Consider the following 27,999-nt stretch of genomic DNA (forward strand, 5'->3'; position numbering starts at 1 on the left):
AGAGAGTTCAAACACGTTATGGTGGCGAGGAGTAAGGTATGTGAATGACATGAAATTGTGTTCGGTAGTGTTTTCTCCGTATGTAAATAGGGGACAAGAGTCATCATGATCTCCCGTTTCAAAAGGTACTGGCATTATCATTTACCGAGGGTTCTACGGCAGAGACCCGATGTCATGTTTTCCTTTGATAGTTAAACTTGCCGGACTTTTAACAACAAAACAATTTGAATAGCAGAAAGTAAATAATTCTGGAAGAATACTGTGCTCATTTTCATGCGCTGGTAGCGAGGGGGCGAGGTGGTCAAGGTCGAAAATTAATGTTCAGGAGCAACAGATTTCAGGCTTTTCCAAACTCTATTCGACCTTTATTATAATGGAACAACTAGAAATAACTTTATACGACACTTGAAGTTTAAGAGAGAGAGAATTGTTTGGATAAGCAATTCATCACTTCATAATGTCAACGGAGTCACAAATTCCAGAGGTTGATAGTGGTGCTACTATAAGTCTCGCCCAAAATGATCCACTGAACACTTTTGCTGGTAAGAGCCAAATATACCTCTACTCATTTGCTGAAGCCACTGGTAAGAAGACATAGGTAATCGTTATGCTTGTTTCCAGAAATGTGGTACCATGTGTTCCTCTGGGCACTTCTCTCTTCAGTCTTCGTCCATGCAGTTGCTGCAGCTATAGCATTTGCAACACTCAGGAAACACATTTATGGCAAGTAAGTTTGCTATCGTTTTACAAAACCCTAGAAGTCAATGCTGTTGGTGTTGTGTTGACTTATATAACTGTTGTGTATTGTTACTTGCGGAATACATGCCGTGATGTATTTTATGCACATACCCTCACAAAATAACATAACACTATGATGAAATAATATGTCATTCCCTGGAAGTGGAACATTTTTAAGTAATTAGCGGGAACTAATGACGAATGTATTTTTATTTGGAGGAATAATGTTGGGTGAAGTGATGTTAATATAAGAGATACAAGGAAGATATTACACGGAGGAGGCAGGAGATTCAATTTTGCAATAAGAAATTGTCGAAGTATTCAGCCACTTTTAATGTAAAGCAAAGCAATCATTGGCCATGTGTTAGGTTTGGAAGTGTGTGACTTAATGTTTTGATGAACTTATCCTGTGTTCTAGACTCCCTAGTTCTTATTTGATAAAACTTGTTGGTAGTTGGCAAGGGCCAATATTACACCGCTGTGGTACTATATAGTTACATTACAATTAGTAGTGAATATTTTCATCTATTGTTGGACCTTTTCTTTCAATATGTGTGAAGGAATTCTACGCTCTTCACGTGAGTTTTTACCAACTCTTCAGAGAAAGTTTGTTATTATGTGAAGCAATGAAAATAATTAATATCTTCAAATGCTACTTTTTAGAACTGGACATATTTTGTAAGTCACTTTACTGCAGTTGAGCATGATGGTAAGGCTCTTAGATGAAACTTGTAAAGATCAGTTACTTCGTAGTCTTTTCTATGCTTTTGTACTGATGCTTGGTCCGAAACAAAACATAATTACTACTGTTCATGCAAACTAAGTTGACGCTTGGTACAGTGACTGACAGGAGTGACAGTAAATGAGAAATGCATTTACCATTGTTCCCATTAGCCACTGTGCAGGGTGTCAACTTAGTTTGTGTGAACAGTCTGCTTTGACCAAGGACGTCACCAATATGGTGGGAACGATCATTCACAACTACTCCCATATCACGTCTATGACATCATTACGTAAACATAACAAACACAAAAATAAATCAAAAAACCAACAAACACGTATTTCTCCAAAAATACGAGGGCGAGTCAAACGAAAACCTTAAATATTTTTTAAAATATTATTTATTGTGCAGAAGTGGTACAAAGCTGTATCACTTTTCAACATAATCTCCCCCACACTCAATGCAAGTCCTCCAGCACTTACAAAGTGGATAAATTCCTTTAGAAAAAAATTCTTTTGGTAGTCCGCGCAACCACTCGTGCACCGCATGGCGTACTTCTTCATCAGAACTGAACTTCTTTCCTCCCATTGCTGCTTTGAGTGGTCCAAACATATAGAAATCACTTGGGGCAAGGTCTGGTGAGTATGGTGGATGAGGAAGACACTCAAAATGCATGTCTGTGATTGTTGCAACTGTTGTACGGGCAGTGTGAGGCCTTGCATTGTCATGTTGCAAAAGACACCTGCTGATAGCAATCCATGTCGCTTTGATTTGATTGCAGGCCACAGATGATTTTTTAGGAGATCTTTGTATGATACACTGGTGACAGAGGTCCCTCTAGGCATTTATTGTTCCAAAATGACGCCTTTTTCGTTCCAAAAGAGTGTCAGCATAGCCTACTCTGCCGATGGTTCTGTTCAAAACTTCTTTGGCTTTGGTGATGAGGAATGACCCCATTCATTGCTCGCTCTCTTCATTTCCGGTTGGTGGAAGTGAACCCAGGTTTCATCCCCAGTAACAATTCGTGCAAGAAAGCCATCAGCTTCTCATTCAAAGTGCCGTAGTAGTTCTTCACAAGCATCAACACGTCGTTCTCTCGTTTCAGGACTCAGCTGCCATGGCACCCATCTTGCAGACACTTTGTGAAACTGGAGCACATCATGCACAATGTGGTGTGCTGACCCATGACTAATCTGTAAACATGCTGTAATGTCATTCAGTGTCGCTTGGCAGTTTTCCTTCACTATGGCTTCAACTGCTGCAATGTTCTGTGGAGTCACAACTTGTTGTGCCTGACCTGAACGAGGAGCATCTTCCACTGAAGTCACACCATTTGCGAACTTCCTGCTCCATTCGTAGACTTGCTGCTGTGACAAACATGCATCACCGTACTGAACCTTCATTTGTTGATGAATTTCAATAGGTTTCACACCTTCACTACGCAAAAACCGAATAACAGAACGCCATGTGACGGTATGTGTACATCTGCACTATGCTGCCACCCACAGGCCATTCTGCATGCTGTTTGTAGCACGCTTACCGACTTATAGGATAACGGCGCGAAATTTCAATTTGTTATTACAAATTTAAGATTTTCATTTGACCCACCCTCATATAATGAAACTAATGGGACAAGCAAGGGAAATTTGGGGTTTTTGGGTGGCGACAAACTAAAAATTAACACATGCCACTAAACCAAACGATAAAATAAAACGATCACAACCTTCCCAAAATCAACCAAAAACAATATCCTCTGGAATCGAACACTTCCCTTGACTTATGTGTCAACAGAAACTACCGGTACCAAATCATGAAACCCAAAACTACAACCACATCCACAATCATCACTACCTCAAAAAACACAAACCAACAAAATTGGAATCAAACACTTCCCTTGACCTATGTAGGTCAACAGCAACTACCGATACCACACTATAAATCTCAAAACTTTCACCACCACCACAGTTAATAGTACCATAAAAAAAGCCGTAGAAAATCAAAATTGGAATTGAACACTTCCCTTGACCTGTTATTCTTACATCTCCACATATAGCTGTCCCTGGTCAGAGACACCGGAACTTGAGTAAGCCTCATTTCTTCACGACACACTGAACACTTCATCCAAAAATCCGAATAGTTGAAGAAATTTTATTAGAGACAATGCACTGTCCCCAATCATCGCCGACAACCGAAAACTGTTGACCTTGTCAGTCATATCCATACCTACCAAAGACATAAACAAGGCAATTTACCAAAATTCACAAATGAAAAACAGAAAAAAAATTACAATAACGTCGACATAACAAAACCAAAATTGTTAACTCACTGAAAAATATTCCGCTGAAAGCACAGTCACTACTGATACCACACATGTGCAATAATACCACACAAATGAACCCCGTATTCCACATAACATGCTACCCATAAACACACCACCAGAGAGAACCACTGACCTCAACAATACGCCACCTATAACACGCCACACACGCAAACTAAACCAAAAACACATAAACACACCACCAGAGAGCACCACCGATCACATCAAAACGACACCTACAAACACACCACTCTCACAAACTAATTTCCACACCGTCATGACGTCACATACAACAGCCTTACGTCACGGTTCAAAGCAGACAGGTGGAATCGGATGCTTCCGTTGACCCCAGAAAATAGTCAAATATATAGGTAAACGTTTTCAACAACTTATCAGAACACTACTTTCTTATGGATAATGTAGTGAAGCTTAAGACTGAATTAAAGAACTTCCAACTTGGAAACTCCTTTCACGCGTAGAGGAGTCTCTTTCAGAACTCTTTAAATTTACTTTTGTTAGTTAATGTGTAATTAAAATTGGCACTGTAATACAGTAGTGTCATTTCATAGTGTTGCACTTAAATTAAATGTACATCTTTGACTTTTTTCCTCATCGCAGACCTGTCTCCTTGTAGCCCGTGTGACAGGTGTAATGTACAAATATACTATAAAGTGCTGGCAGAATGTAAATAATTTAGAAATAAAGGAGACCATCCAGTAGATATCAGAAGCATCGAGCCACTGTGACACACGCAAATTTTCATTTGTGTGCCTGTTCATGACTCAACACTTATGCAGTTCAGTGAGTGGTCTCCTCTACTCTTAAATTATTTCTGTAGTGTAATGTGTGTTTGACACATAGCTACTCTTGGTTGTATTGGGGGTGGTATGGCCTTGCTTTATTCTGACCTGAAAACTAATATACCCAAACAGTTATAAGGGGATCTACAGTTAACTGTATAATCAGAATCAAGGCATAACTTCTCATGTTTCATATAGTCATAGCATTGGTAGAGATGAAGAACACTAAAATGTTAAGAAAAAACTCTTGGACCTGTCTGATGTCAAGTACCAACTATTTTTATTTGCATCTCAGTACATCAATCATATTCCATGAATCCCATGTAGGACAGTTCCAACAATAGCACCCAGCAATAGTCAACAGGTGCAAATAGCAGTCCTATAACATTTCATCAGGTCTGTGAGATGACAAAGTCAGAGAACTGTTTCTTCACAGTATTTGGTATTGCAGGACATTCAGAAGTGATACTTTTAATATCAACATAGAATGTGCTACAACATTGAAAGTAACTGGTGTTGAGTGTGCATGCTGACCCACATTTACTGTGTTCTTGTTTAAGTGACTCTCCAGTAACCCAGTAAACCTTGGTATAGCATGTGCGAAGAGAGGTATGATGCCAGAGCAAATAGAAATCACAGTTGTCCAGGCTCATTTGTCCATACAGTATGCTGGTGAATTTCCATGTTCAGTGTTTGAGACAATAGTGTTCTTTGTTTGTGATTTTCATAGGCCGTGTGTTCGCTTGAGCTATTGCCAATGGAGGTGATGATCCATATTACAGTGGCAAAGAGTGCTCTTTGCTTGCTTGTATGTCTCAATTTTCTGTCAGTAGATATCTGCAGGTAGCAGTAATTGTTGTCTTTGTTTACTACTTTGGCAACTGTCTTTACCATAAAAATAATTTATTGTCATGAATTCTACCACAGATAAATGTTTGATGCTCTATGTCCACATGTATACTCTGAAAGCCCCTGTACAATGTGTGGTGGAGGGTTCATTCTTCAGCTGAGGATGGGTTGGTCAATGCCATTGATGTTTTTGTAACATTTTTGGAATCCTTGCGAAACAGATTGGAAGGTGGGTGAGAGGTGGTCAATAGAAGTTTGCGATACCTCCTGTCTGCTTTGCACAGTAATGTAACTGTATTGTTTTGCGTGACATCATGAAGGCGAGTTGTGTTTGAAATGGATTGTGTGTGCAGAGAGCAGGTTTGAATATGCTGTGGTACTATGTAGTGTGGAATGGTTACGTTTCTAAAGTGTTTGTGACTGATGTTAGTGATTCCTTGGACTCCTTGAGTGCGGCTTGTGGGGATAATATTGGGAAAGTTTCTGGTGGTTTGTTAGTGAGTTATTTTGATGGGTAATAGATTCATTTTCAGGCTTGGAATTATTAGTGCACAATATTGTTTACGGTTGGTGATTTCATTTTATGTGCTATTTTTTGTTAGTTATGGATATAGCTGCTGGTAAACCTTTCAGGATGTGAGGTCATGGTCCAAGAAACTCTTCCGTTCCTGATGATGTTTCCTCCAGGACTGTGCTCGATATCTTCAGAGGTATTCCTCCACCTTGTCAAAGATAAAACTTAACTATCGCTTGTCATCTTGTCAAAGATAAAATTGTCTGGAGATTCTGCGAAGCTACTGTCCATATGTCACTAAGTTTCATTGCCTCCTCTTTTCTGTTAAAATTATCCTGATGCTTATAAAAGTCAGTGGCTTCTCTGCATAGTCATGGATAACAATTTGACTTTGTAGATAAAATTTCTGTTTCAGAAAACTTCACTTTGTGGTTTCCTGACTGAAGAGCATGCTCTGCTGCAGCTGATCTCTCTATTTTTCCTAGTTGGCAAAGACTTTTGTGCACTTTTAGCTGTGTATTTATGCTCCTCTTGGTAGTTCCAAGATATACTTTACCACACGTAATTTCGTATACACCACATGTCGACAGAGGAGGGCATTTATCTTACACAGATCAAAGTACTTGACTTATTTTCTTTGTTGGTCTAAAGACCGGTCTCATGTCATGTTTCTCCTAAAATCTTACCAATCTGATCCATTACTTTTTTAATAAAATGGAGAGTAACTGTATTTTTCCATCATCGTGGTTTATCCTTGTTTTTAGTCTTCTGTTCCTTTGTCATAAAATACTCTTTACCTCTTTCCCTGAGTAGCCATTTTTCTCAAAGGCTTGCTTCAAATGTTTTATTTCAGCATCCAGGTGTTCCGATGTGCATATCCGTTCAGCTCTATTGACAAAACTTTTAATGACACCTCTCTTTTGTTGTGGAGGGTGATTGGAGTTTTTATGCAAATATCTGTCGGTATGTGTTACTTTCCAAAAAACTTTATGTTCCAAAGTTATGAGACGATCTGAAGTTTGGAACATAAATTTTTTCGGAAAGTAACACATACTGACAGATGTTTGCATAAAAACTCCAATCACCATCCACAACAAAATAGAGGTGTGATTAAAAGTCTCCTCGATAGAGCTGAACAGATATGCACATCAAAACACCTGGATGCTGAAACAAAACATTTGAAGGAAGCCTTTGAGAAAAATGGCTACTCAGGGAAAGAGGTAAAGAGAATTTTATGGCCAAGGAACAGAAGACCAAAGGACAAGGATGAACCATGACAACAGAAAAATACAGTTTCTCTCCCTTTTATTAAAAAAGTAATGGATCAGATCGGTAAGATTTTACAGAAACTTGACATCAGACTGGTCTTTAGACCAACAAAGAAAATAAGTCAAGTACTCTGATCTGTGAAAGATAAACACCTTCCTCTGTCGACATGTGGTGTATGCAAAATTCAGTGTACGTGTGGTAAAGTTTATATTGGAACTACCAAGAGGAGCGTAAATACACGGCTAAAAGAGCACAAAAGTCTTTGCCGACTAGGAAAAATAGAGAGATCTGCTGTAGTAGAGCATTCTCTTCAGTCAGGAAACCACAAAGTGAAGTTTTCTGAAGCAGAAATTTTATCTACAAAGTCAAATTGTTATGCATGACTATGCAGAGAAGGCAATGAAACTTAGCGACATATGGACAGTAACTCTGCAGAATTGCTATACAATTTTATCTTTGACAAGACGACTGTCGATAGTTGACTTTTATCTTTGACAAGGATTATCTCTGCTTATCATGTGTTACTTCAACCATGCCCCCTTTCCTACAGTATATATGTCGCTCTCAGACGTCTGACCAGTCAGTCGGCAAGACTCAGCGGAGGAGTGCCTCTGAAGATGTCCAGTGCAATCCTGGATGAAACGTCAGAAATGGAAAGTTTCTTGGACCACGACCTCACATGCCAGAAGGGTTACCAGCAGCTATGTCATTCGGTCATGAATGCCTTCATTCTGTGATCAGTTATGGATATGACAGTGATGTTCTCAAGTAGGTTTCTGCAAGCTGCAATGAGGGGATGTGTTGACCATGATTAAATTCCTACGGTTACTTGGTTTAATTGCCAATTACATGTAGTGTCACATTTGAGGAGCCCCCCTGCGGGTTCGGGGGTAAGAATAGGCCCGCGGTATTCCTGCCTGTCGTAAGAGACGACTAAAAGGAGTCTCAAATGTTTTGGCCTTAATGTGATGGTCCCCCTTGGGGTTTGACCTCCATTTTTCAAAATTCTACAGAAGTACGAGCTTTTTGGGGAAGGACACCTTACATGGTGTACCACTGGTCCTAAGTGCACTAAGACCTTGGCACTCAGCATTGCACCGGCGTTGTCACCATACCCATTATTCCTCAAATTGGGCCTAAACGCCTGATGGGTTGTCCAAGTTACGCCCATAGTGCATCTCCATCTGCACCAGCGATCATGATGGACTTTCCATGGCACCAGAAATCCAGCACGGTAGCCAGCCCGTTGTGGTGGGGTCGTCATGTACCCTCTAGGTTGTAGCCCCCTGACAACACAGGGATCGTACTGCCGATACCTGAGCTGCACCCTCCCCACGTTGGCCAAGGAGTAGATGCCCGTCTCCTTGGGGCATCAGGACTCCCGGCAATGGTCATCCTGCCAGGTTGCCCTTGCTGCGGCTGGGTGGCGCCCGTGGGGAGAGCCCCTGGTCGGAGTGGGTGGTATCGGGGCGGACGTTTCGCACATGAAACGGCCACACGTATCAGGTCGCTCTGCGGCCGAGTCTTCCAAAAGAAAAGGTACCGTTTCTAGTTCTGGTTCTCCTGCCTTTTCCCCCTTGGCCACTCCATGGGAGGAGGGACAGGCCCGCCGGCTTGGGGCGAAGTACTTCCCCCGCTATTTGGTCTGTTCTCGAACAGATGGGGGGACGTTCGCCACCTCCAAGCCAATGTTCTTTGTTCAGCACATTGAGGACGTCTTCGGGGAAATCGAGGCTCTCAGCAAGATGCGATCAGGGTCCGTTCTTATCAAGACCACCTCTGCCACACAATCGGCGGCACTCCAGGCGTGCGACCGCCTAGGGGACCTCCCAGTCTCCATTGTCCCACATCTGGCACTAAATAGGACGCAGGGGGTTATTTTTCATCATGACCTCCTGCTACAATCTGATGAGGAGCTCAGGGCCAACCTGGAGAGCCGCGGCTTGCATTTCGTCCGGCGAGTCCAGCGCGGCCCCAAAGACCGTCGCATCGACACCGGGGCCTTTATCCTCGCCTTCGAGGGGGACGTTCTCCCGGAGAAGGTAAAGGTGATGTGCTACCGGTGCGACGTGCGACCTTACGTCCCGCCTCCTATGCGCTGTTTTAGGTGTTTGCGCTTTGGGCACATGTCGTCCCGGTGTGAGGCTGAGCCCCTTTGTGGCGACTGTGGACGTCCTCTTCGTGAGGAACATACTTGCACCCCACCACCTCGGTGCCCTAATTGTCCTGGCGTCCACTCGCCTAGGTCCCCAGACTGCCCCGCCTATCAGAAGGAGAAAAAGATACAAGAAATCAAAACTTTGGATCGGCTCTCTTATTCTGAGGCCAGGAAGAAGTATGACTGCCTTCATCCCGTGTCACTGGCCACTTCGTTTGCCTCAGTTGTGTCCACTCCTTCCGCTGTATCCTCACCTCTATCCTGTCCCCCCTCCGCCTCCTCTGCCCATCAGGGGGCTCTGCCTCCGCCTCCCAAATCCCTCCCTTCCAACTCCTCCTCCCCCGCGGCCCCCACCCCCCCTGCCCCAGGGGCTACCCTTCCTCCTCCTCCTCCCCCACGCCACCTGAGAAGCGATCCTCTTCTCAGGCGTCCATCGGGGAAACGTTCCGGACCCCAGCTTCCGAGGTCCGGCGTTCCAAAACAGACCCCGCGCGTGAGGACCTTCTTCGGGTCCAGCCCACCATCCCTGTGCCTCCTCGGCCTTCCAAGAAGGCCTCCAAGAAGAAGTCTCTATCCCCCTCTCCACCCCGGCGCGTTTCATCTGACGCTTCATCCGTGAGTCGCTGCTCCCGGCCGTCCTCAGTTTCGCCGGGACGCTCTGCTGCCAGGCGTTCCGCCGGCCTTTTGTCGGCAAATGATGCGGCCCCTCCTACACAATCAGGGACAGTGGCCGCAGCTGGCGACGAGTCGATGGAACCGGATCCGCCTGCCGTCAGTTGTAGCGTTGTTGCCTCGCAACCTGGCCCTCCGCGGCCATCGAGGTGACCAGCTCTTCCCCGTCTCGTTCCCCCAACTTTTTGACTAGCAATGGCGTTGTTTCATTGGAACATAAGAGGTATTCGATCTAATCGGGAGGAATTACAACTGCTTCTCCGCCTGCACTGTCCGCTCGTCCTTGGTCTCCAGGAAACCAAGTTGCGCCCGACTGACCGTATTGCCTTTTCCCACTATAACTCGGAGCGGTATGACCTCGCCCCTGTGGACGGTATCCCAGCTCATGGTGGGGTCATGTTGCTCGTTCGGGACGATGTCTATTACCATCCCATCCCATTGACCACCCCACTCCAAGCAATAGCTATCCGCATTACTCTTTCTGCTTTTACTTTTTCAGTTTGTACCGTCTACGCTCCACCGTCATCTGCTGTTAGTCGGGCTGACATGATGCACCTGATCGATCAGCTTCCCCCGCCGTTCTTATTGTTTGGCGACTTCAATGCCCATCATCCCCTTTGGGGCTCTCCTGCATCCTGTCAAAGAGGCTCACTCTTGGCGGATGTCTTCAACCATCTCAATCTTGTCTGCCTCAATACCGGCGCCCCGACTTTCCTCTCGGACCCTACTCATACCTACTCCCACTTGGACCTCTCGATCTGTTCTACCACTCTTGCCCGTCGGTTCGAGTGGTATGTCCTTTCTGACACCTATTCGAGCGACCACTTCCCCTGTGTCGTTCGTCTCCTGCACCACACCCCATCCCCACGTCCTTCGCGCTGGAACATACTGAAAGCTGACTGGGGACTTTACTCCTCCCTGGCGACCTTTCCGGACCGCGATTTTCCCAGTTGTGACAGTCAGGTCGAATACCTCACGGCTGTTATTATCCATGCTGCCGAACGTTCCATACCTCATACTACTTCTTCTTCACGTCGCGTTTCCGTCCCCTGGTGGAACGAGGCTTGTAGAGACGCTATCCGTGCTCGACGACGTGCTTTACGCACCTTTCGCCGCCATCCTACGTTGGCGAATTGTATTGAATACAAACGACTCCGAGCGCAATGCCGTAGAGTCATCAAAGACAGCAAAAAAGCTTGCTGGGCCTCTTTCATGAGCTCCTTTACCAGTTTTACTCCCTCTTCCGTTGTTTGGGGTAGCCTGCGCCGGCTGTCGGGCATTAAGGCCCACTCCTCAGTACCTGGCCTGACCTCAGGTAATGAGGTCCTTGTTGATCCTGTGGCTGTCTCCAACGCCTTTGGCCGCTTTTTCGCGGAGGTTTCAAGCTCCGCCCATTACCATCCTGCCTTCCTTCCCAGGAAAGAGGCAGACGAGGCTCGGCGACCTTCCTTCCACTCGCTGAATCTGGAAACTTACAATGCCCCCTTTACTATGCGGGAACTCGAACGTGCGCTTGCACTGTCCCGGTCCTCTGCTCCGGGGCCAGATGCCATTCACATTCAGATGCTGGCACACCTTTCTCCGGCGGGCAAAAGCTTCCTTCTTCGTACCTACAATCGCGTCTGGACCGAAGGTCAGGTCCCCATGCGTTGGCGTGACGCCGTTGTTGTTCCTATACCCAAACCCGGGAAGGATAGACACCTTCCTTCTAGTTACCGCCCCATTTCTCTTACAAGCTGTGCCTGTAAGGTGATGGAGCGCATGGTTAATGCTCGGTTAGTTTGGATTCTTGAATCTCGACGACTACTTGCTAATGTCCAATGCGGCTTTCGTCGCCGCCGCTCCGCTGTTGACCACCTTGTGACCTTGTCGACATTCATCATGAACAACTTTTTGCGAAGGCGCCAAACGGTAGCCGTGTTCTTCGACTTGGAGAAGGCTTATGATACCTGTTGGAGAGGAGGTATCCTCCGCACTATGCACAAGTGGGGCCTACGCGGTCGTCTGCCCCCTTTTTATTGATTCCTTTTTAACGGATCGAAAGTTTAGGGTACGTGTGGGTTCCGTATTGTCCGAAGTCTTCCTCCAGGAGAACGGAGTGCCTCAGGGCTCCGTCTTGAGCGTAGCCCTTTTTGCCATCGCGATCAATCCAATTATGGATTGCATTCCACCTAATGTCTCAGGCTCTCTCTTTGTCGATGACTTCGCGATCTACTGCAGTGCCCAGAGAACATGCCTCCTGGAGCGCTGCCTCCAGCGTTGTCTAGACAGCCTCTACTCATGGAGCGTGGCAAATGGCTTCCGGTTCTCTGAAGAGAAGACGGTTTGTATCAACTTTTGGCGATATAAAGCGTTCCTTCCGCCATCCTTACATCTCGGTCCCGTTGTTCTCCCATTCGTGGACACAACTAAGTTTCTAGGGCTCACGTTGGACCGGAAACTGTGTTGGTCTCCACATGTCTCTTATTTGGCGGCCCGTTGTACACGTTCCCTTAATGTCCTCAGAGTTCTTAGCGTTTCATCTTGGGGAGCGGATCGCACTGTCCTGCTTCGCTTGTATCGGTCCATAGTCCGATCGAAGCTGGATTATGGGAGCTTCGTCTACTCGTCCGCTCGGCCATCCCTCTTACGCCGGCTCAACTCCATCCACCATCGGGGGATACGTCTTGCGACCGGAGCCTTCTACACTAGTCCTGTCGAGAGTCTTTACGCTGAAGCTGCCGAGTTACCATTGACCTACCGGCGCGACATACTGCTGTGTCGGTATGCCTGCCGGCTGTTGTCTATGCCCGAACACCCCTCTTACAAGTCCTTCTTCGCCGATTCTCTCGACCGTCAGTACGGGTTGTATGTGTCTGCCCTGCTGCCCCCCGGAGTCCGCTTCCGTCGCCTGCTTCGACAATTGGATTTTGCCCTCCCTACCACCTTCAGAGAGGGTGAGAGCCCGACACCACCTTGGCTCCAGGCTCCGGTTCGTATTTATCTCGACCTCAGCTCACTCCCGAAGGAGGGTACTCCGGCTGCAGTGTATTGCTCATGGTTTGTCGAACTTCGTGCTCGACTTACTGGTCACACCTTTATTTACACCGATGGCTCCAAAACTGACGATCGTGTCGGCTGTGCCTTTGTCGTCGGGACCGCCACCTTTAAATACCGGCTCCTTGACCAATGTTCCAGCTTTACGGCCGAGCTTTTTGCTCTCCATCAGGCCATTCAGTATGCCCGCCGCCACCGCCATTCATCGTATGTCCTCTGCACTGACTCACTCAGTGCTCTTTAGAGCCTTGGGGCTCCCTATCCGGTCCATCCCTTGATTCAACGAATACAGCAGTCCCTCCATTCTTTCGCTGATAATGGCGGTTCTGTCAGCTTTCTGTGGGTCCCCGGACATGTAGGAGTGCCTGGGAATGAGGCTGCGGCGGCCAGCCTCCCATTGTGTCCCGTCATCTGACGTTTGTGGGGATGTATGTAAGAGGTTGTGTCCTTGTGGTGGGATGCTTGGTCATCCCTCCAAGGAAACAAGCTCCAGGCAGTAAAACCGCTCCCAACTGCTTGGACAACTTCCTCCCGACCATCTCGGCGCGAGGAGGTCCTTCTGACCAGGTTGCGGATTGGGCATTGCCGGTTTAGCCACCGCTACCTGCTCTCTGGTGACCCAGCCCCGCAGTGCCCTTGTGGTCAGGCATTAACGGTGCGCCATGTTTTATTGTCGTGTCCCCGTTTTAGTCAATTTCGTGTTGTCCTGTCCCTGCCATCTACCTTACCGGATGTTTTAGCTGATGACGCTCGAGCAGCTGCTCGTCTTCTGCGTTTTATAACTTTAACTGGCTTGACCAAAGACATTTAACCTTTTTACTTATTTCATCTGCATCTTTGTCAGGTCCTTTTGATGTCCCCCCATCCCCTTGAGTTTTAGCAGGTTCCTTGTGCTCTAACACCAGTGACTGGGCGCTAATGACCTCAGCAGTTGAGCGCCCTTAAACCCTACCAAAAAAAAAAAAAAAAAAAAAACATTTGAGGAGAAGGTAGGAGATTGCTGCATCTTGGGCCAGCGTAAGTGGTGTTGCCTGCAGAACAGTGTATGGCTTTAAATCCACAGGAACTTCTGGTTTGAGAATTCTGGGCTGTCCATTCGGGAGATTATGTTGATGACACATTATTTCTGTTGTTGCTAGATAGACGAATTTGCATGCTGGGTTACTTCGGTTGGTAAGTATGTATGTTTATATGTTCAATCAGGTGTTTCTTGTATATCGAAAAGGTGTTAATGCAATTTTTTATGTATTTTTGTGTTGTGCCCATAGTAGTTGGTAATTATGTTGGATAGAGATTTGTAGGTATCGTGGAGTTTATTTAACCTACATTGGTGCAGCTAGTTTTTCAATATTAGTTAGGTGCGTGGGTTTTGGTTTTGTGATACAATGGACTTCAGTTCAGTTATGTAGGTCAAGTTATGTGTTTGGTACTGTTTGGTTTTGAGGTATTGTTGGTTTTGATTGAGCTATAGAGATAAAGTGAAATTCCTGGTACCGGTTTCAGAGCTACAGTATGTGCGCATTTTGTGTGTTACGTACAACTTTGGACTCAATGGCAATGGGAAGTGGGCTACAGAGTGGTGCACCAACTGTTGTTGTTGTAAGGCTGGGCAAAGCAGAAATGGCTAGCGATCAAAAGAACACAACCAACAGGTGATTTATTTAATAACTTGTATTTCTCCAAGCTTATGAAGACTCTTTAAAAATATGGCAGCAGTAAAGAGAGTTCAGCTGTCACAGTGTTATCTAGGATAAGGCTCACTGTAGTAAAGCATGAACGATTGAGTCTTGAGATGCATTTAGGTAGAGTTTGCATAGCGAAGTGGCTCCAAGCAGGAGTGGGTTGAGGGGCTACCGCTGGTCGTCCCATATTGTGGCAGCAGAGGGCGCTCGAAGTACAGAGCTCTGAGGTGTGGCTCAGCAGACATGCACCATTGGGTCCACCAGATCCTCCGGGACTGCTACCGGTGTCAGGCGGAAACTTGCCATTCCATTACCAACTGTAGAATACCAGAGGGATGGTATCTATGTGTGATCCCACATTGTGGATTTGTGGTCTTTATTTGAGCTGTGTAGATCACATGAAATTTCCGGTATTTCTTCTTATTCTCTCCTCCTCCAGATACTAGTTTTCTTAAATGTCACTTTGTTTAAGCTTTTTTGCTTGATTTTTGCATTGATATTTGTTTTTGTATGTCTTCATTATTAGGATTGTCATATTTAGTTTTTCCCCGTCCAAAACTCCCATCCCCATGGTTGCCCCATTAGTTTCATGTTAGTTCTGCAGTTAAATGTTGTTCATATTATTTGTCTCTTTTCATGTATGAATGAATGATGTCATGGCTGCCATATTGTATAAGCTTGAAATAGGGATGTCTGCCATTTTGATGAGGTCACAGGTCCAGACCAAGACCTGGTACCATGAACTTCGGTTATACCAAAGAAAGGTGCTGTCTGATGTGAAGCTGTGAGGAGAGGTTGAGAGTTGCGCCTGGATAAACTGAACCAGTATGAACATTGCCTACGAAAGGCGAGGTTCCGTGTTAACGTCCCAGCACAGCGCGCAGTTTCAATCTGCCCGTAAGTTTCGACATAGATGTTGTTGCTCATTTCCTTTTTTCAGTGTTACATTGACAATGGCACTAGAGTTGTATCTGTGTTCCGCATTCTCAGGCACATCTTGGACTGTTTTGTAGCCTATTTCTCTTGCAGAGATTACTGATTGTGACAGTTTTTCTGGTTACCCACTTTGAAGTGTAAGCCAACAGAATAGAGGAAAGGTCTAGACAAAAGGCGAACATATTTTGTGCAGTTTTTTAGTCTACAGGGATCAGTTTGAGCCTTTGATACTACCTGTCGGCTTTTGAGCCTTGACATCATAAGTTTGCGGATTGTTGGTTTGATTTGTTGAAGGTTGCTAGTCGCATTAGTTTATGCTGTGTTTGTAGTCTGTATAGGGTTTGTGGAGAACGGTGTGATTTGTGCTGGTGAAGGCATGTGAGGTAAGTACATGTTACCTCTAGTTTGTGCTCTAGCCTGGTTTGCTTTCTCTGTGCTTTTGTGTTGCGTAGTTTGAAATAGCTGTCAGTTAAGTTCAGTAACTGTATGTTGTGACACAAAATGGAAGATTTACAGTCCATAGTTACTTTTCTCCAGAAGTTAAACGTGATCAGTGATTACTGCAAATGTCATATGTGTTCAGAACAAGAAGTTGACTAAATTATCTACCAGTCGTTCTTCTGACGGATATATGTGGAGATGTCCACGTGGTTATTTGTGGTAGTCAGTCAGCGAAGTGGTTTTGTTTGAATGATTCAGCTTAGTTTGTCAGTTGCAGTTATATTAACATATTATTTTTTATGTATGTTCTGTCAGATATGCTGTGCATGAAACAGATGTCAGTGAACATACCATGATTGATTGGTTTTCATTTTGTCATGTAGTATGTGGGAAAGGTAAGGTTTACACTGGGTTTGTTTTGTTCATGACATTGGCTTTTGCTTCTCATTTGTGATTTTAGAAGGTTTTTGTTGTTTTAAATTGATTTTGAAGAGGGATGGCTTTTTTTAATCTCACCTAATAAGTTGACTTTTCATTTTTGTTTAATTGCTATGATAGTTTACTATCTGTATTGATATCTGTTTTTGGGCTTTCCTGTCGAGCTATATAGGTGAAGTGATGTTTTCGGTACTGCATTTTGTTAATTGCTATGTCTTTTTGCTGTTTATGTGTGTGTATTGGCTCACTTGTAAAGATATGGGAATGTCAGCAAGATTCTCCCTTGGGACAGGAGGGTTGAGGACATGTCAATAAAAGTGGCTTTCTAAGTGGCTCCTGCACTTTGCCATAGAATGACAATTAAGATACTTGTTGAATTTCTGCAGCAAGACGAAACCATTACTTGGATAAGTAGCCAGAAATAATTGTCAGTGAAATTTGCTTAGAAAGCCAACATTCTTTTATTGTATTCCAAATTACATTTTTATCCTGATCTGTTGTTCTGATTTTTGTTTTTGTAATTTTTCATTTTAAATATTGATGTCCCAATTTTACAACTCACAAGGTGAATCCAGTGAAAATCTTTTTAAGAATTATTTGTTGTGTGTGCATCACAAAACTACCATCACTGTTATTCATAACCTACAAAGTTTTTGAATTCCCTTGGAGTAGAATTCATTTAGGAGACACTGCAACTATTTGTGCACTGTATGGTGCACAACTACATTGAACAGAACTGCTGATAGCCCAATGTTTCTTTTAGTTGTGGAAACATATGTAAATAATTCTCGTAAAGATCTAGTGCATATAACAAATGGGAAAGACAAACTTCAGATATCATCAAGTAGACTGTGAAATTGGAGAACTTTCGGGATAATGTGGTGTGCTCATCCATGACTTACGTTTACAGTTCATTCAGTGTCATTACTTGCATCTACATATATGCTCTGCAAACCAATATGAGATGCCCGGTAGAGGGTACATCCAGTGGCAATAGGCAGTTTTTCCTTTGTGATGTCGTCAACAGCTGTGGTGTTTCCTGGAGTTATGATGTGATGCCTGATCCAGGTGAGGACGTCAGCCATGGATATTTTAGTGTTTCAGACTTGTGACTTTATTCATACCATTGCTGAATCAAACATGCATCACCATACTGGAATAACATTCTACATTGAATTTAAATGGATTTTATGACTTCACAATGCAGGAACCAGATAACAAAACATTGTTCATCGCCGGTGCAAGTGTCTAGTAGGGGGCAGCAGCTTGTACAATGTTCTTGTTTGGTGTTCAAGCACCTGCACGATTCTGCCACCTAGTAAACAAGTGACAGGCTGATAGGAATTTGCTTACCAAGTGACAGACTACTGGTGCCGTTTTGCTTAATAAATTCCACAATAGCTGTCTTGTCCTAATTTTTGTACTGTAAGAAGTTGTACAGAGTGGTAAATTGACAAATGGAGTATCAAATTGATGGGTGTGAGGTCTAGTTTTGGAATGGAGAGGCTGGTGAGGAGGGGGGTGGGTGGATTAATAGCTTTAAAAAATCGGGGTAATTAAGAAAAACTTAATTAGTGATTAGAGGGGAAAATTGAAATATTTCATGAAACAGCTGAAATGAAGTATCAAAGTTCATCTCTTAAAGGCCTAGCTAATTTGCACATAAAAATTTATATTGGTGTGATATTTAATTGTGGAGTACTAAGTCCAGCACATTTTGAAGACAGAAGACACTAGGAAAACAAATGAAATTTCAATAAGAACAATCTTTTTGAGCAAAACTTGAAAATAAAAAAGTTGGTCATACGTTGTGTGAAATGATTTGTCTAAAAAGAAATAAAATAGATTAGGGAAGATGTCAGATGCTTTTGAATGATGCCCAAAATCATGCACAGCAAATGAGGTGCATCAAATGTTTCTTTACTCTATTTTATTTCTTACTTTTAGAAAAATCATTTCACAAAACATTTGACCATTTTGATCCTCTCTTTCTTTCACACACACACACACACACACACACACACACACACACACACACACACACACACACATATACATGTGTGGTTTTCATTTGGATCAAGCATATATTTACACTGACAATGAGATGTCCCCAGCAGTAGACAGTAGGATTGATAGTTTGAAAATGTCCATACAGTGACGTTAATGCTCCTGGTATCACACCCTGCAGCCATTCAGCCTGGGGGGCCGTCATTTGCAAATAGCCATTGGGGAAAAGAAATTGGAGTTTCGTATGATGCTCCGCAGCTTAAAAAAAAATAGAGATTGCAGTTGCAGTCAAGTCTCCGAAGGAAGCACTCGACAATCCACAACATCCAGAAGCAGATGCACCCAATATGACAATATCAGTAATCTTTGAGAGGTGCATATGGGGCCTGAAGATGGCATATTGAGTTGTTGAAAATGGTAACGAAAACAAAATAAATTAACTTCTCAGTTTGCATGGCTGTTTGGTGAATTTGTGTGTTAAAGAAAAATATGGATTGTTTGCGTAGTGTAATGGTCACAGCAAGGGCCTCCTGATCAGGAGGTTAAGGGTTTGAATCTCATCAGAGGCTTTGAATTTTTTTGTAATCTTTATGAAAATGACTTAGACCTTCACTTATTTGGAATTTCAGAAGGCTGTGTGTAGTAACTCTGCTTAAGCTGCGCTGTTATTTATAGTATTTCCATTGCTATCATGCAGAGAAGGCATTGATTGTGTGTTGTAACTACCATACTTTATTTACAAACCAATTTCTACCAAGTTTTGAGACAGGGTTTTGTTATAGAAATTATTATAAGCACCTCACATTGGAGACTGCACAAAATTTTGACCTTCTGTAAAAATCTACCAATCTTTGGGGATTTTGCGATCGTTTAAATTTGGCGTGCCCCTTTTTATTTCAGGCGTGTTGTGTATCGTGGAGGATCAGCTCCATTGTTTGTTAATTTATTTGACATAAATTTCTCAAGTGCTGTCAATAGTATTTCTTTGAATTCAAACCACATGTGTTCTACACTTACATTGTAATGTGGGAGGAGTGGAAATTGTGTATAAGGAAGGCACCAGCGCAGAATTATTATCTGCCTTTTGGAATAAATTTATATTTTGTGGGATTTGGGACTTACAGTATTTCAGTCTTGCTATTACAACTGTGTGTTCACTAGTCCCTGTATCCATTTTTATGCTCGTTATTTCCTCAGGATTATTCATTGCTAAGAGGTTTAGTGTGTTTTCAAAACCATTTACTATTCGAATCGGCTCATGAACTAATTGTTCAAAATAATTTTCAGAGAATGTGTTTAGCACAATTTCGGATGATGTTTTATGCATACCTCCAGATTTAAACATGTTTTTTTTGCCAACATATCAAGGGTAAATTGAAGTCACCACCAGTTATATGAATCGGGTACATGTTTGAAATTAGACTCAAGTTTTCTTTGAGTCATGCAGCAGTCATATTATCTGAGTTTGGAGGTCAGTAAAACAATCCAGCTATTACTTTATTCCAACTGTCAAGAATGAACTCTACCCATACTAACCCACAGGAATTATGTACTTCAATTTCAGTACAAAATAAACCACTTACTGTTTTAATGTTTTCTTTGTGGACAGTGAGAGATCATTCTAATATATAACACATATTTTAAATCACATTCTATTGTAAGAGTTCCAGATAACAACAGTTATAATAATTGTGTTACTGGTACGCCTATTACCTAATTACTTCCTGGCCATGCGCATCATTGCCTCCCCATAAAGATTACCAACTTCACACAAGGCTCGCTGGTGTTGCAGTCACAAATCTGAAGACTGGTTTGATTCAGCTTTCCACATTACCATATCCTGTGTGAGCTGTTTAATTTGTTTATATTGCAGCTTCCATTCATTTCAGCTTGCTAACTGTATTCAAGGCTTGTTCTCCCTTTACACTTTTTAACCCCCAGACCAGATGGAACAATTTGGTCATGGTTAGTTTACCAACGATCTTTAATAATTCTGAGGGAATGTTACCAATTCTTGATGCTTTGTTTCCGCTTATGTTATTCAGTGCTCTGTCAAGTTTCTTGTGCAATGTTTTAACCGCTGCCTCATTTTTATTCACTTCCTCTTCACTTTTTTTACACACATCAAAATGAGTTTTGCATCACCTCAGTTCCCAGAACTCCTGAAGATAGATGTTGACTGTGGATATTGTATCACAGACACAGTCCCTTTGACAGTTCAAAGATGTCACTAAACCCGCCCATAGATGTAAACAACCATGCATGAGCAGTGCCTATTAGATGGAGGGGGTCCGACAGCCGATCAGTTCCAATCACTCCACCAGGAAGGAGGTGCAAGGCTCATGTTGTCTGTAGTTCAACCATGCCTAGATAGTCAATACCGCAGTTCGATCACGTCCACATTATTACTTTGTGCCAGGAAGGGTGCTCAACATGGGAAGTGTCCAGGCGACTTGAAGTGAACCAAAGCGATGCTATTTGGACATGGAGGAGATAGAGAGACAGGAGCTGTCAATGACATGCATTGCTCAGGCCGCCCAAGGGCTACTAGTGCAGTGGATGATCTCTGCCTATGGATTATGGCTTGGAGGAACCCTGAAAGCAGTGCCACCATGTTGAATAATGCTTTTTGTGCAGCCACAGAACATCATGTTATGACTCAAACTGTGCGCAATAGGTTGCATGATGCGCAGCTTCACTCCCGACATCCATGCCGAGGTCCATCTTTGCAACCACGACATCATGCAGCACGGTACAGATGGGCCCAACAACATACAGAATGGACCACTCAGGTTTGGCATCGCATTCTCTTCACTGATGAGCAGGAAGGTAGAGGTTCCCTGCTGTTTTGGGGTGGCATTATGTGGGGCCAACGTATGCCACTGGTGGTCATGGATGGTGCCATAACGGCTGTACAATACGTGAATGCAATCCTCCGACCGACAGTGTAACCATATCGGCAGCATATTTGCGAGGCATTCGTCTTCATGGAAGACAGTTCGCACCCCAATAGTGCACGTCTTGTGAATGACTTCCTTCAGGATAATGACACCGCTTGACTAGTGGCCAGCATGTTCTCCAGATATGAACCCTATTGAACATGTCTGGGATAGATTGAAAAGGGGTGTTTATGGATGGCGTGGCCTACCAACCACTCTGAGGGATCTACATCGAATCACTGTTGAGGAGTGGGATAATCTGGTCCAACTATGCCTTGATGAACTTGTGGATAGTATGCCACAATGAATACCGGCATGCATCAATGCAAAAGGACGTGCTACTGGATATTAGAGGTACCGGTGTGTACAGCAATCAGGACCACCACCTCTGAAGGTCTCACTGTATGGTAATACAACATGCGATGTGTGGTTTTCATGAGCAATAAAAAGGGTGGAGATGATGCTTACGTTGATCTCTCTTCCAATTTTCTGTACAGGTTCTGGAACTCTCGGAAACCGAGGCGACGCAAAACTTTTTTTTATGTGTGTATAATCTTAAAGTTTCTTTGCTTTATATAGCCTTTCTATACATTCCTTCCACTTTTCATTCCTCTCACCTTTGCTTCATACATGCATGCCATCTGAGCTTTTGATGTCATACGGATTCTTTTCTTTTCTGTGAAAGTCTGTATAACTTCCCTGTAAGTGACATACACCTTGCCTCTAGTCCTGATGCTTATATAGCTGTTCTTACTTTGCAGTTCCTGTCAATCTCAGTTTTTAATGCATCTATAATGCAGTTTTTCTGTTTCATTTGCTGTGTTGCTATGTTAGTTTCCTTTTTTCAGTCAATTTGAATGTATGTTGGGCCATCAAAGTACAGGGTGAGTCAAAAAAATGTATACACACTTTGAAGTGTCATAGAAAATTTATTTCCCATTCTACAGTGTTAAATTTCTGGAAATGGAAAGCTTAAAGTCCAATTGGAAAAACAAATGTACTTTGCAAATGTGATTAATTTTCAAACTGGTGGCCTTCAGCATCAATACATTTCTGAGTACGAGTCACCACTGATTCCGTACATCGTACCAAAGTGTCCAATGAGATTTCTGCGCACACCGCCTGTATCTCATTCCAAAATGTGCCCTCATACGTCCCTATGATAGTGCGGTGGGGCGCCTCTTGCTGGAAATAAAACTCATCATTACCGTATAATGCATGAATGAATGGCAGGGAATATGGAGTCAGCAAGCATTGTTAGGTACTGTATGTTATTCCAGTAACAGTACTTTCAAAGCGGAAAGGCCCAATGAGCCCCTTGCAGACAAACCACACCACACATTTACACCAGGCAAATTTACAGCCTTTTCAACTGTAATGTGAGGATTATCTTCAGTCCAATACCCACAATTGTGCCTATTGAGAGGTCCATTGAGTTTGAATTGGGCTTCATCTGACCAAATTATGCTACCCATAAATCCCGGTTCACGTCTCACCATCTCCTGAACCCATTCACAAAATTCTAACCTTCGCTCTGGATCGTCATCACTTAGCTGTTGCGCCAGCCTTGGAATGTACACACGAAACATAACATTACTTTCTCACAGATATTTAACCTTGTAGAACAGGAAATAAATTGTCTATGACAGTTCAAAGTGTGTATACATTTTTTTTTTTTTTGGCGCACCCTGTATTTGAGGTTGGCTTTATCTTTTTGCATAGCTTTTATATCCACATCCACTTCCATACTCTGCCAACCACTGTAAAGTGCATGTTAGAGGCTACTTCCTATTGCACCACATATAATGATTTCTTCCCATTCCATGTCCAAAATGTACTTATGGGAGCAACATGTAGAGGATTGTAATACATTCTTTGTTCTCTCTTAATACTGGAACTTGAAGATATGTAAATAGGCTATTATGGGATAATTGACATTTATCTCCCAGCATCTGCCAATTCAGTCATTTCAGCTTTTTCATAATACTCTCTCATGATTCAAACAAATGTCTTACATTCAAGCTGTCCTCCTTTGTATATATTCATTATCTTGTCGTCTCTGTTTGTTAAGGGTCCCCCTACACTTGAGCAATATTGTAGAAGCAGTCTCCTTTGCAGGTTTATTCTAAGTGCAATCCCCTTTCTAAATGGATTCCATGAACCAATATCTGCCAGATACCTTACCCACAGTTGAGTCTATGTGATCATTCCAGTTCATACCCCGACCGATTATTACACCTAGGTGTTTTTATAAGTTGGATTTATTCAGTTGGTGTCTCTTTGATGGTGTGGTCAAAGAATATTACTTTCTGCATTTTGTAAAGAACACATTTTACATTTCTGGCCATTTAAAGATAACTGCCAGTCTTCACACAACTTTGATTGAATCTTATCAACATCTGAATGGATATTAGTGCAGACTCTTCAATTAATATATCATTGTAATTACTGCATCATCTGCAAAAAGTTTGACATACTGTTAATGTTGTCTTCCTCTCACTAAAATGTAACATTAACAGCTGATGTCCCAACACATTTCCATGGACCACACATGAAGTTACTTTTACGTCTGTAAATTATTCACTATACAGCATAAAATGTTACCTCCTTACTTCCAAGAAATCTGTAGCGTAGTTACAAATTTTGACCACTGCCATGTATGGTCATATTGCATTTTTGTTAGTAAAGGTTGGTACTGTAAGGATTCTGATGTTTTTTCAGATTCAAGAAACACAGCGTCCACGTTACTGCCTTGACCCATAGCTTTCAGGATGTCATGTGAGGAGAACAAGAATAAGGTTCTGCGTGACAGTTGCCTTCAGAATCTGTGCTGGTTGGCATGGAGGCAATCATCTGTTTAAGATATCTCATTACGTTTGAATTTACAACTTGTTCTTAGATTCTACAACAGCTGGATCACTTCTACTTGTCTGGCAGATGGGTTTGACATACACTTTCTTCCAGTCATTGGTCATGTTTTTGGGTTTGAGTGATTTATGTTCGTAATGGTTAAGAGTGGGGAAAACTCAGTTGCAAATTTTGTATAGAATTTTATAGGGGGTTCCATTGGGCACTTTGACCTTGTTCAATGTTAGTTACTCCGGATTTATTTAATGCCAGTGATACTAGTACCCATATCACTCATTTTGTCAAGATACAAGAATCAAACTTTGGCAGTACTTCTGGGTCCTTCTTTCCAAAGAAAACTTTGAAAATGCTTTTGCGTAATGATCCTTAGTTTTAGTTTCTGTGTCATCCATGAGGATCTAGACACTAACTTTGGTGTCACTGATAGCCCTTTTGTATGACAGGAATTGAGACAGGTCTTTAATAATATTCTGCTATGGTATTTATTCATTGGTTCATGCATTCCATATTTGACAACCAAACACATATCATTCTCTCTCTCTCTCTCTCTCTCTCTCTCTCTCTCTCTCTCTCTCTCTCTCTCTCTCCTGTTTGTTTCACACCTATTGTGCTCCTGAAGTCTTGTGTTTTGTTTTACACCTATTGTACAACAGTCACTGTTTCTTTATAAATTTTGTTACCTAGAGTGTATACCACAGAGGTTCCCCCCTGCAGAGGTTAATATTTTGGCTTCCTCATTGAGATAACACTTCTGACTCTTTATTTAGTTTACATAATATGTTAGCCTATGCACTTCTTTTAGTTCATCCTCTGTTGCTTTCAGTACTTCCTTCAAAGCTTCCCATTGTAATTCATCCCCTTTTTCAGTCAGTTGTTGTGTCATGCTGTCTTTGAAACTCCGTGATCTCCATTTTTCATAGTATAATTTTGCTTTAGTTGAATTCCATTATTTATTTGACTTAAGATGGGGTAAAAATACTGTGTTTGAAATTATATGTCCGTAATGCTATCCAGTAGTTCCATTCCTGCCTTGTAATTGTAACTGCCTCTTCAATTTCAGTTATCTTCATTTTTAAAGTGTAGTCTAGTTTCTACTAACATTTATCCAGTATGACTAGGAAAATCTTCCAGCAGTATGACTAGGAAAATGTTACTTACATAAATTCAGCCTATTTTTAGAAGTATAGTGTTATAAACTTACTTAACGAGGTACTCAGTTATTGATTCAGTACTGATCTCTCTCCATAATGGGAAGCCTTGAGCTTGCTTTGATTTTGTTTTTTAGAAGTTTTATGTTGATTGTAATTCAACATATGACTCCTAACTGTAAGTGTGAAATTTAATTTATTGCATTGTGTGTAGCATACTAATCAACATTATTTTTCAGGTTTTTCCCAGTCTTCATCCTAATCATGGGTGTCTTAGCACCTTTGACTTCAGGTGTGGTAAGTAGTGCTGCTGTGGCATTTGTGTACGACTCCTCTAATATGCCAATGCGGGCATTATATGCATTGTTCTGGGGAGTTGGACAAACTGTTGTGGCAGCCTGCATTGGTCTCACTCGGATACTTGCAACATTATAACAGCCAACCATTAATCTCTATGTTCTTAAGCATGAAAAGCGAGCCATCTTCAACTGAAATATCAAAGCTTTAAGCTGCAACAGAGATTTATACTCAGTGTCCTTAAAATATGGTTAATTCAGAAGTTTCTGTCTCTCAGACTCTTGCTGCACTAGTAATCAGTGACAGTAAACAATGACGAAATTGCTGTTTTTTATTCAATAGTTAATGTTATGTTTCTAAAATTAATTCTGTGTTGTAAACATTTGTGTGCTTGATGATTGCTCTAGTGATTATTCTCGGTAAAAGTGATTTGTTCTCCAATGTTAAGTAAATTAATTCTAAGAATTCTACATAATTACACAATTTTAGTTCTCTCTGTGCTTTTTGATAATTCAGCCCAGTGAAATTTGACACTTCAGAGAAGTACTGTATTCCTCCTCTTACTTCAAAAGTTGCTACCACAATATTTGCCTACTGTTATAAGCTTTTAATCCACGTGTTTGAAGACCTAACATCATTATTGTGACATACTGTTCTAAACAGATACCATTTGGCATTGATTATTGTGCTGGTTGTGTAGCATTAATAATTTATCTACGTCTTACAGATGCAGTGTCTGTGATATGTGTGAAAAATTTTCTTTACTACTATTTTCTGGCAGGAGGTTTGAATAACAGAGATTGTACTTATTTTTCTGTTGTTGTCCCAGTAATGCCCGTATTATTGCAATCTGGTCAGCATAGACATTAATCTTATTTTATATGAAAAAAGCATTTGTATAAATTTTATTGTACATATAGTGTATTTTGATTTAATTAGTACAAAAGCAACATCATTGCTATGTTAAAAAAAAGGTTTTGCTATGCTGACAGTTCTGTTGTTGGTGGGAACCAAATGGTAAGCTGTAGGCTCATTGTGAGTGGTTGCCATTATAGTTGATCCCGCCATTGCAGCAACCATATTTCAAAAGTTCCTCAGGAACCAGTTCACTGAATTTGAGATTATCTTCTCATCCCTAATAGTCCTATTATTTAATTACCTAATGGATATTAAAGCACAAAATATTATATATCTTCAACTTCCTGTAATTTAATAAGATTTTCTGGAAACGCAAATGAGTCATGTACTTACTGCAGCATTCATAATGGTTGCACAGAATTTCTTGTATATAATAATGAAAATAATGTAAATATATATTGTAAGCTGTACAGATACATATTGTACAATATATTTTTATGACTAAGGACAGTGGATCATATAAATGGATCACATTATCATGAATTTTTTACTTTGTAGTCAATGAGAATATGTAAATACATTTGTGTATATATTGCAGATTATGTAAGCACATCATTGCGAGATAAAGTGGTTTAATTTTATATATGGATCAGATGAAACATGTTTGTTGTGTTTGTCATATATTAGGTTAAGTTTTTACCTTTTTTCAGAGAGACTGCATTTTAGTCTGTACGTGATAGGCAGTAAATTTTCTATATATAAAGCTATTCCTTTTAAACCCATTTTTACGGCTGATTCATTATAAGAATTCAGTTGTATATATACATTATCTCACTCAAAAAAGTTTGTAATATTGTTGTGTGTTTAATAAGTCAAAATGTGGTGATGAAGGATTGATCTCAGTCTTAAAGACTCATGTTGTTCACATGGTTTTCAAAGTATTTTAATTTTTTGAGGAAGAGTGTGTGTGTGTGTGTGTGTGTGTGTGTGTGTGTGTGTGTGTGTGTGTGAGGATTTACTGCAGGCTTCACTTTGTGCAGACTGAATAATGTATTGCTGTTTGTAAATTTTATAATAGATCCAGTATTATTAATAGCTTCCTGCTGTACAAGTCCTAAATGTTAAGCATAATTTTTGGATGGCATCCTTTGGTACCATACAAAAAGAAAACAAGTAAAAATTGTTTACCAATTTTTATAACTAAGAATGAGTCCAGCAGTTTAATATGTAGAAAATTGTTTGCACACTAGTTTTCAATATGATAAATATTGAGAATAAAATTTTGTTACAAGAATTTATAAAAATATTTTT

General features: G+C 41.9%; 1 protein-coding gene across 1 annotated transcript; it reads left to right on the forward strand.

Moving 5' to 3' along the window:
- Positions 1-4: 4 nt before the first annotated feature.
- Positions 5-27,994, forward strand: LOC124605501 (transmembrane protein 170A). Its single transcript, XM_047137230.1, has 3 exons — positions 5-542; positions 622-727; positions 25,773-27,994. The coding sequence occupies exons 1-3, from the start codon at positions 458-460 to the stop codon at positions 25,966-25,968; spliced, it is 387 nt and encodes a 128-aa protein (XP_046993186.1). The 5' UTR covers positions 5-457; the 3' UTR covers positions 25,969-27,994.
- The last annotated feature ends 5 nt before the right edge of the window (positions 27,995-27,999 follow it).

The sequence above is a fragment of the Schistocerca americana genome, chromosome 3 (genome assembly GCF_021461395.2).
Source record: "Schistocerca americana isolate TAMUIC-IGC-003095 chromosome 3, iqSchAmer2.1, whole genome shotgun sequence".
Taxonomy (NCBI): Eukaryota; Metazoa; Arthropoda; class Insecta; order Orthoptera; family Acrididae; genus Schistocerca; species Schistocerca americana.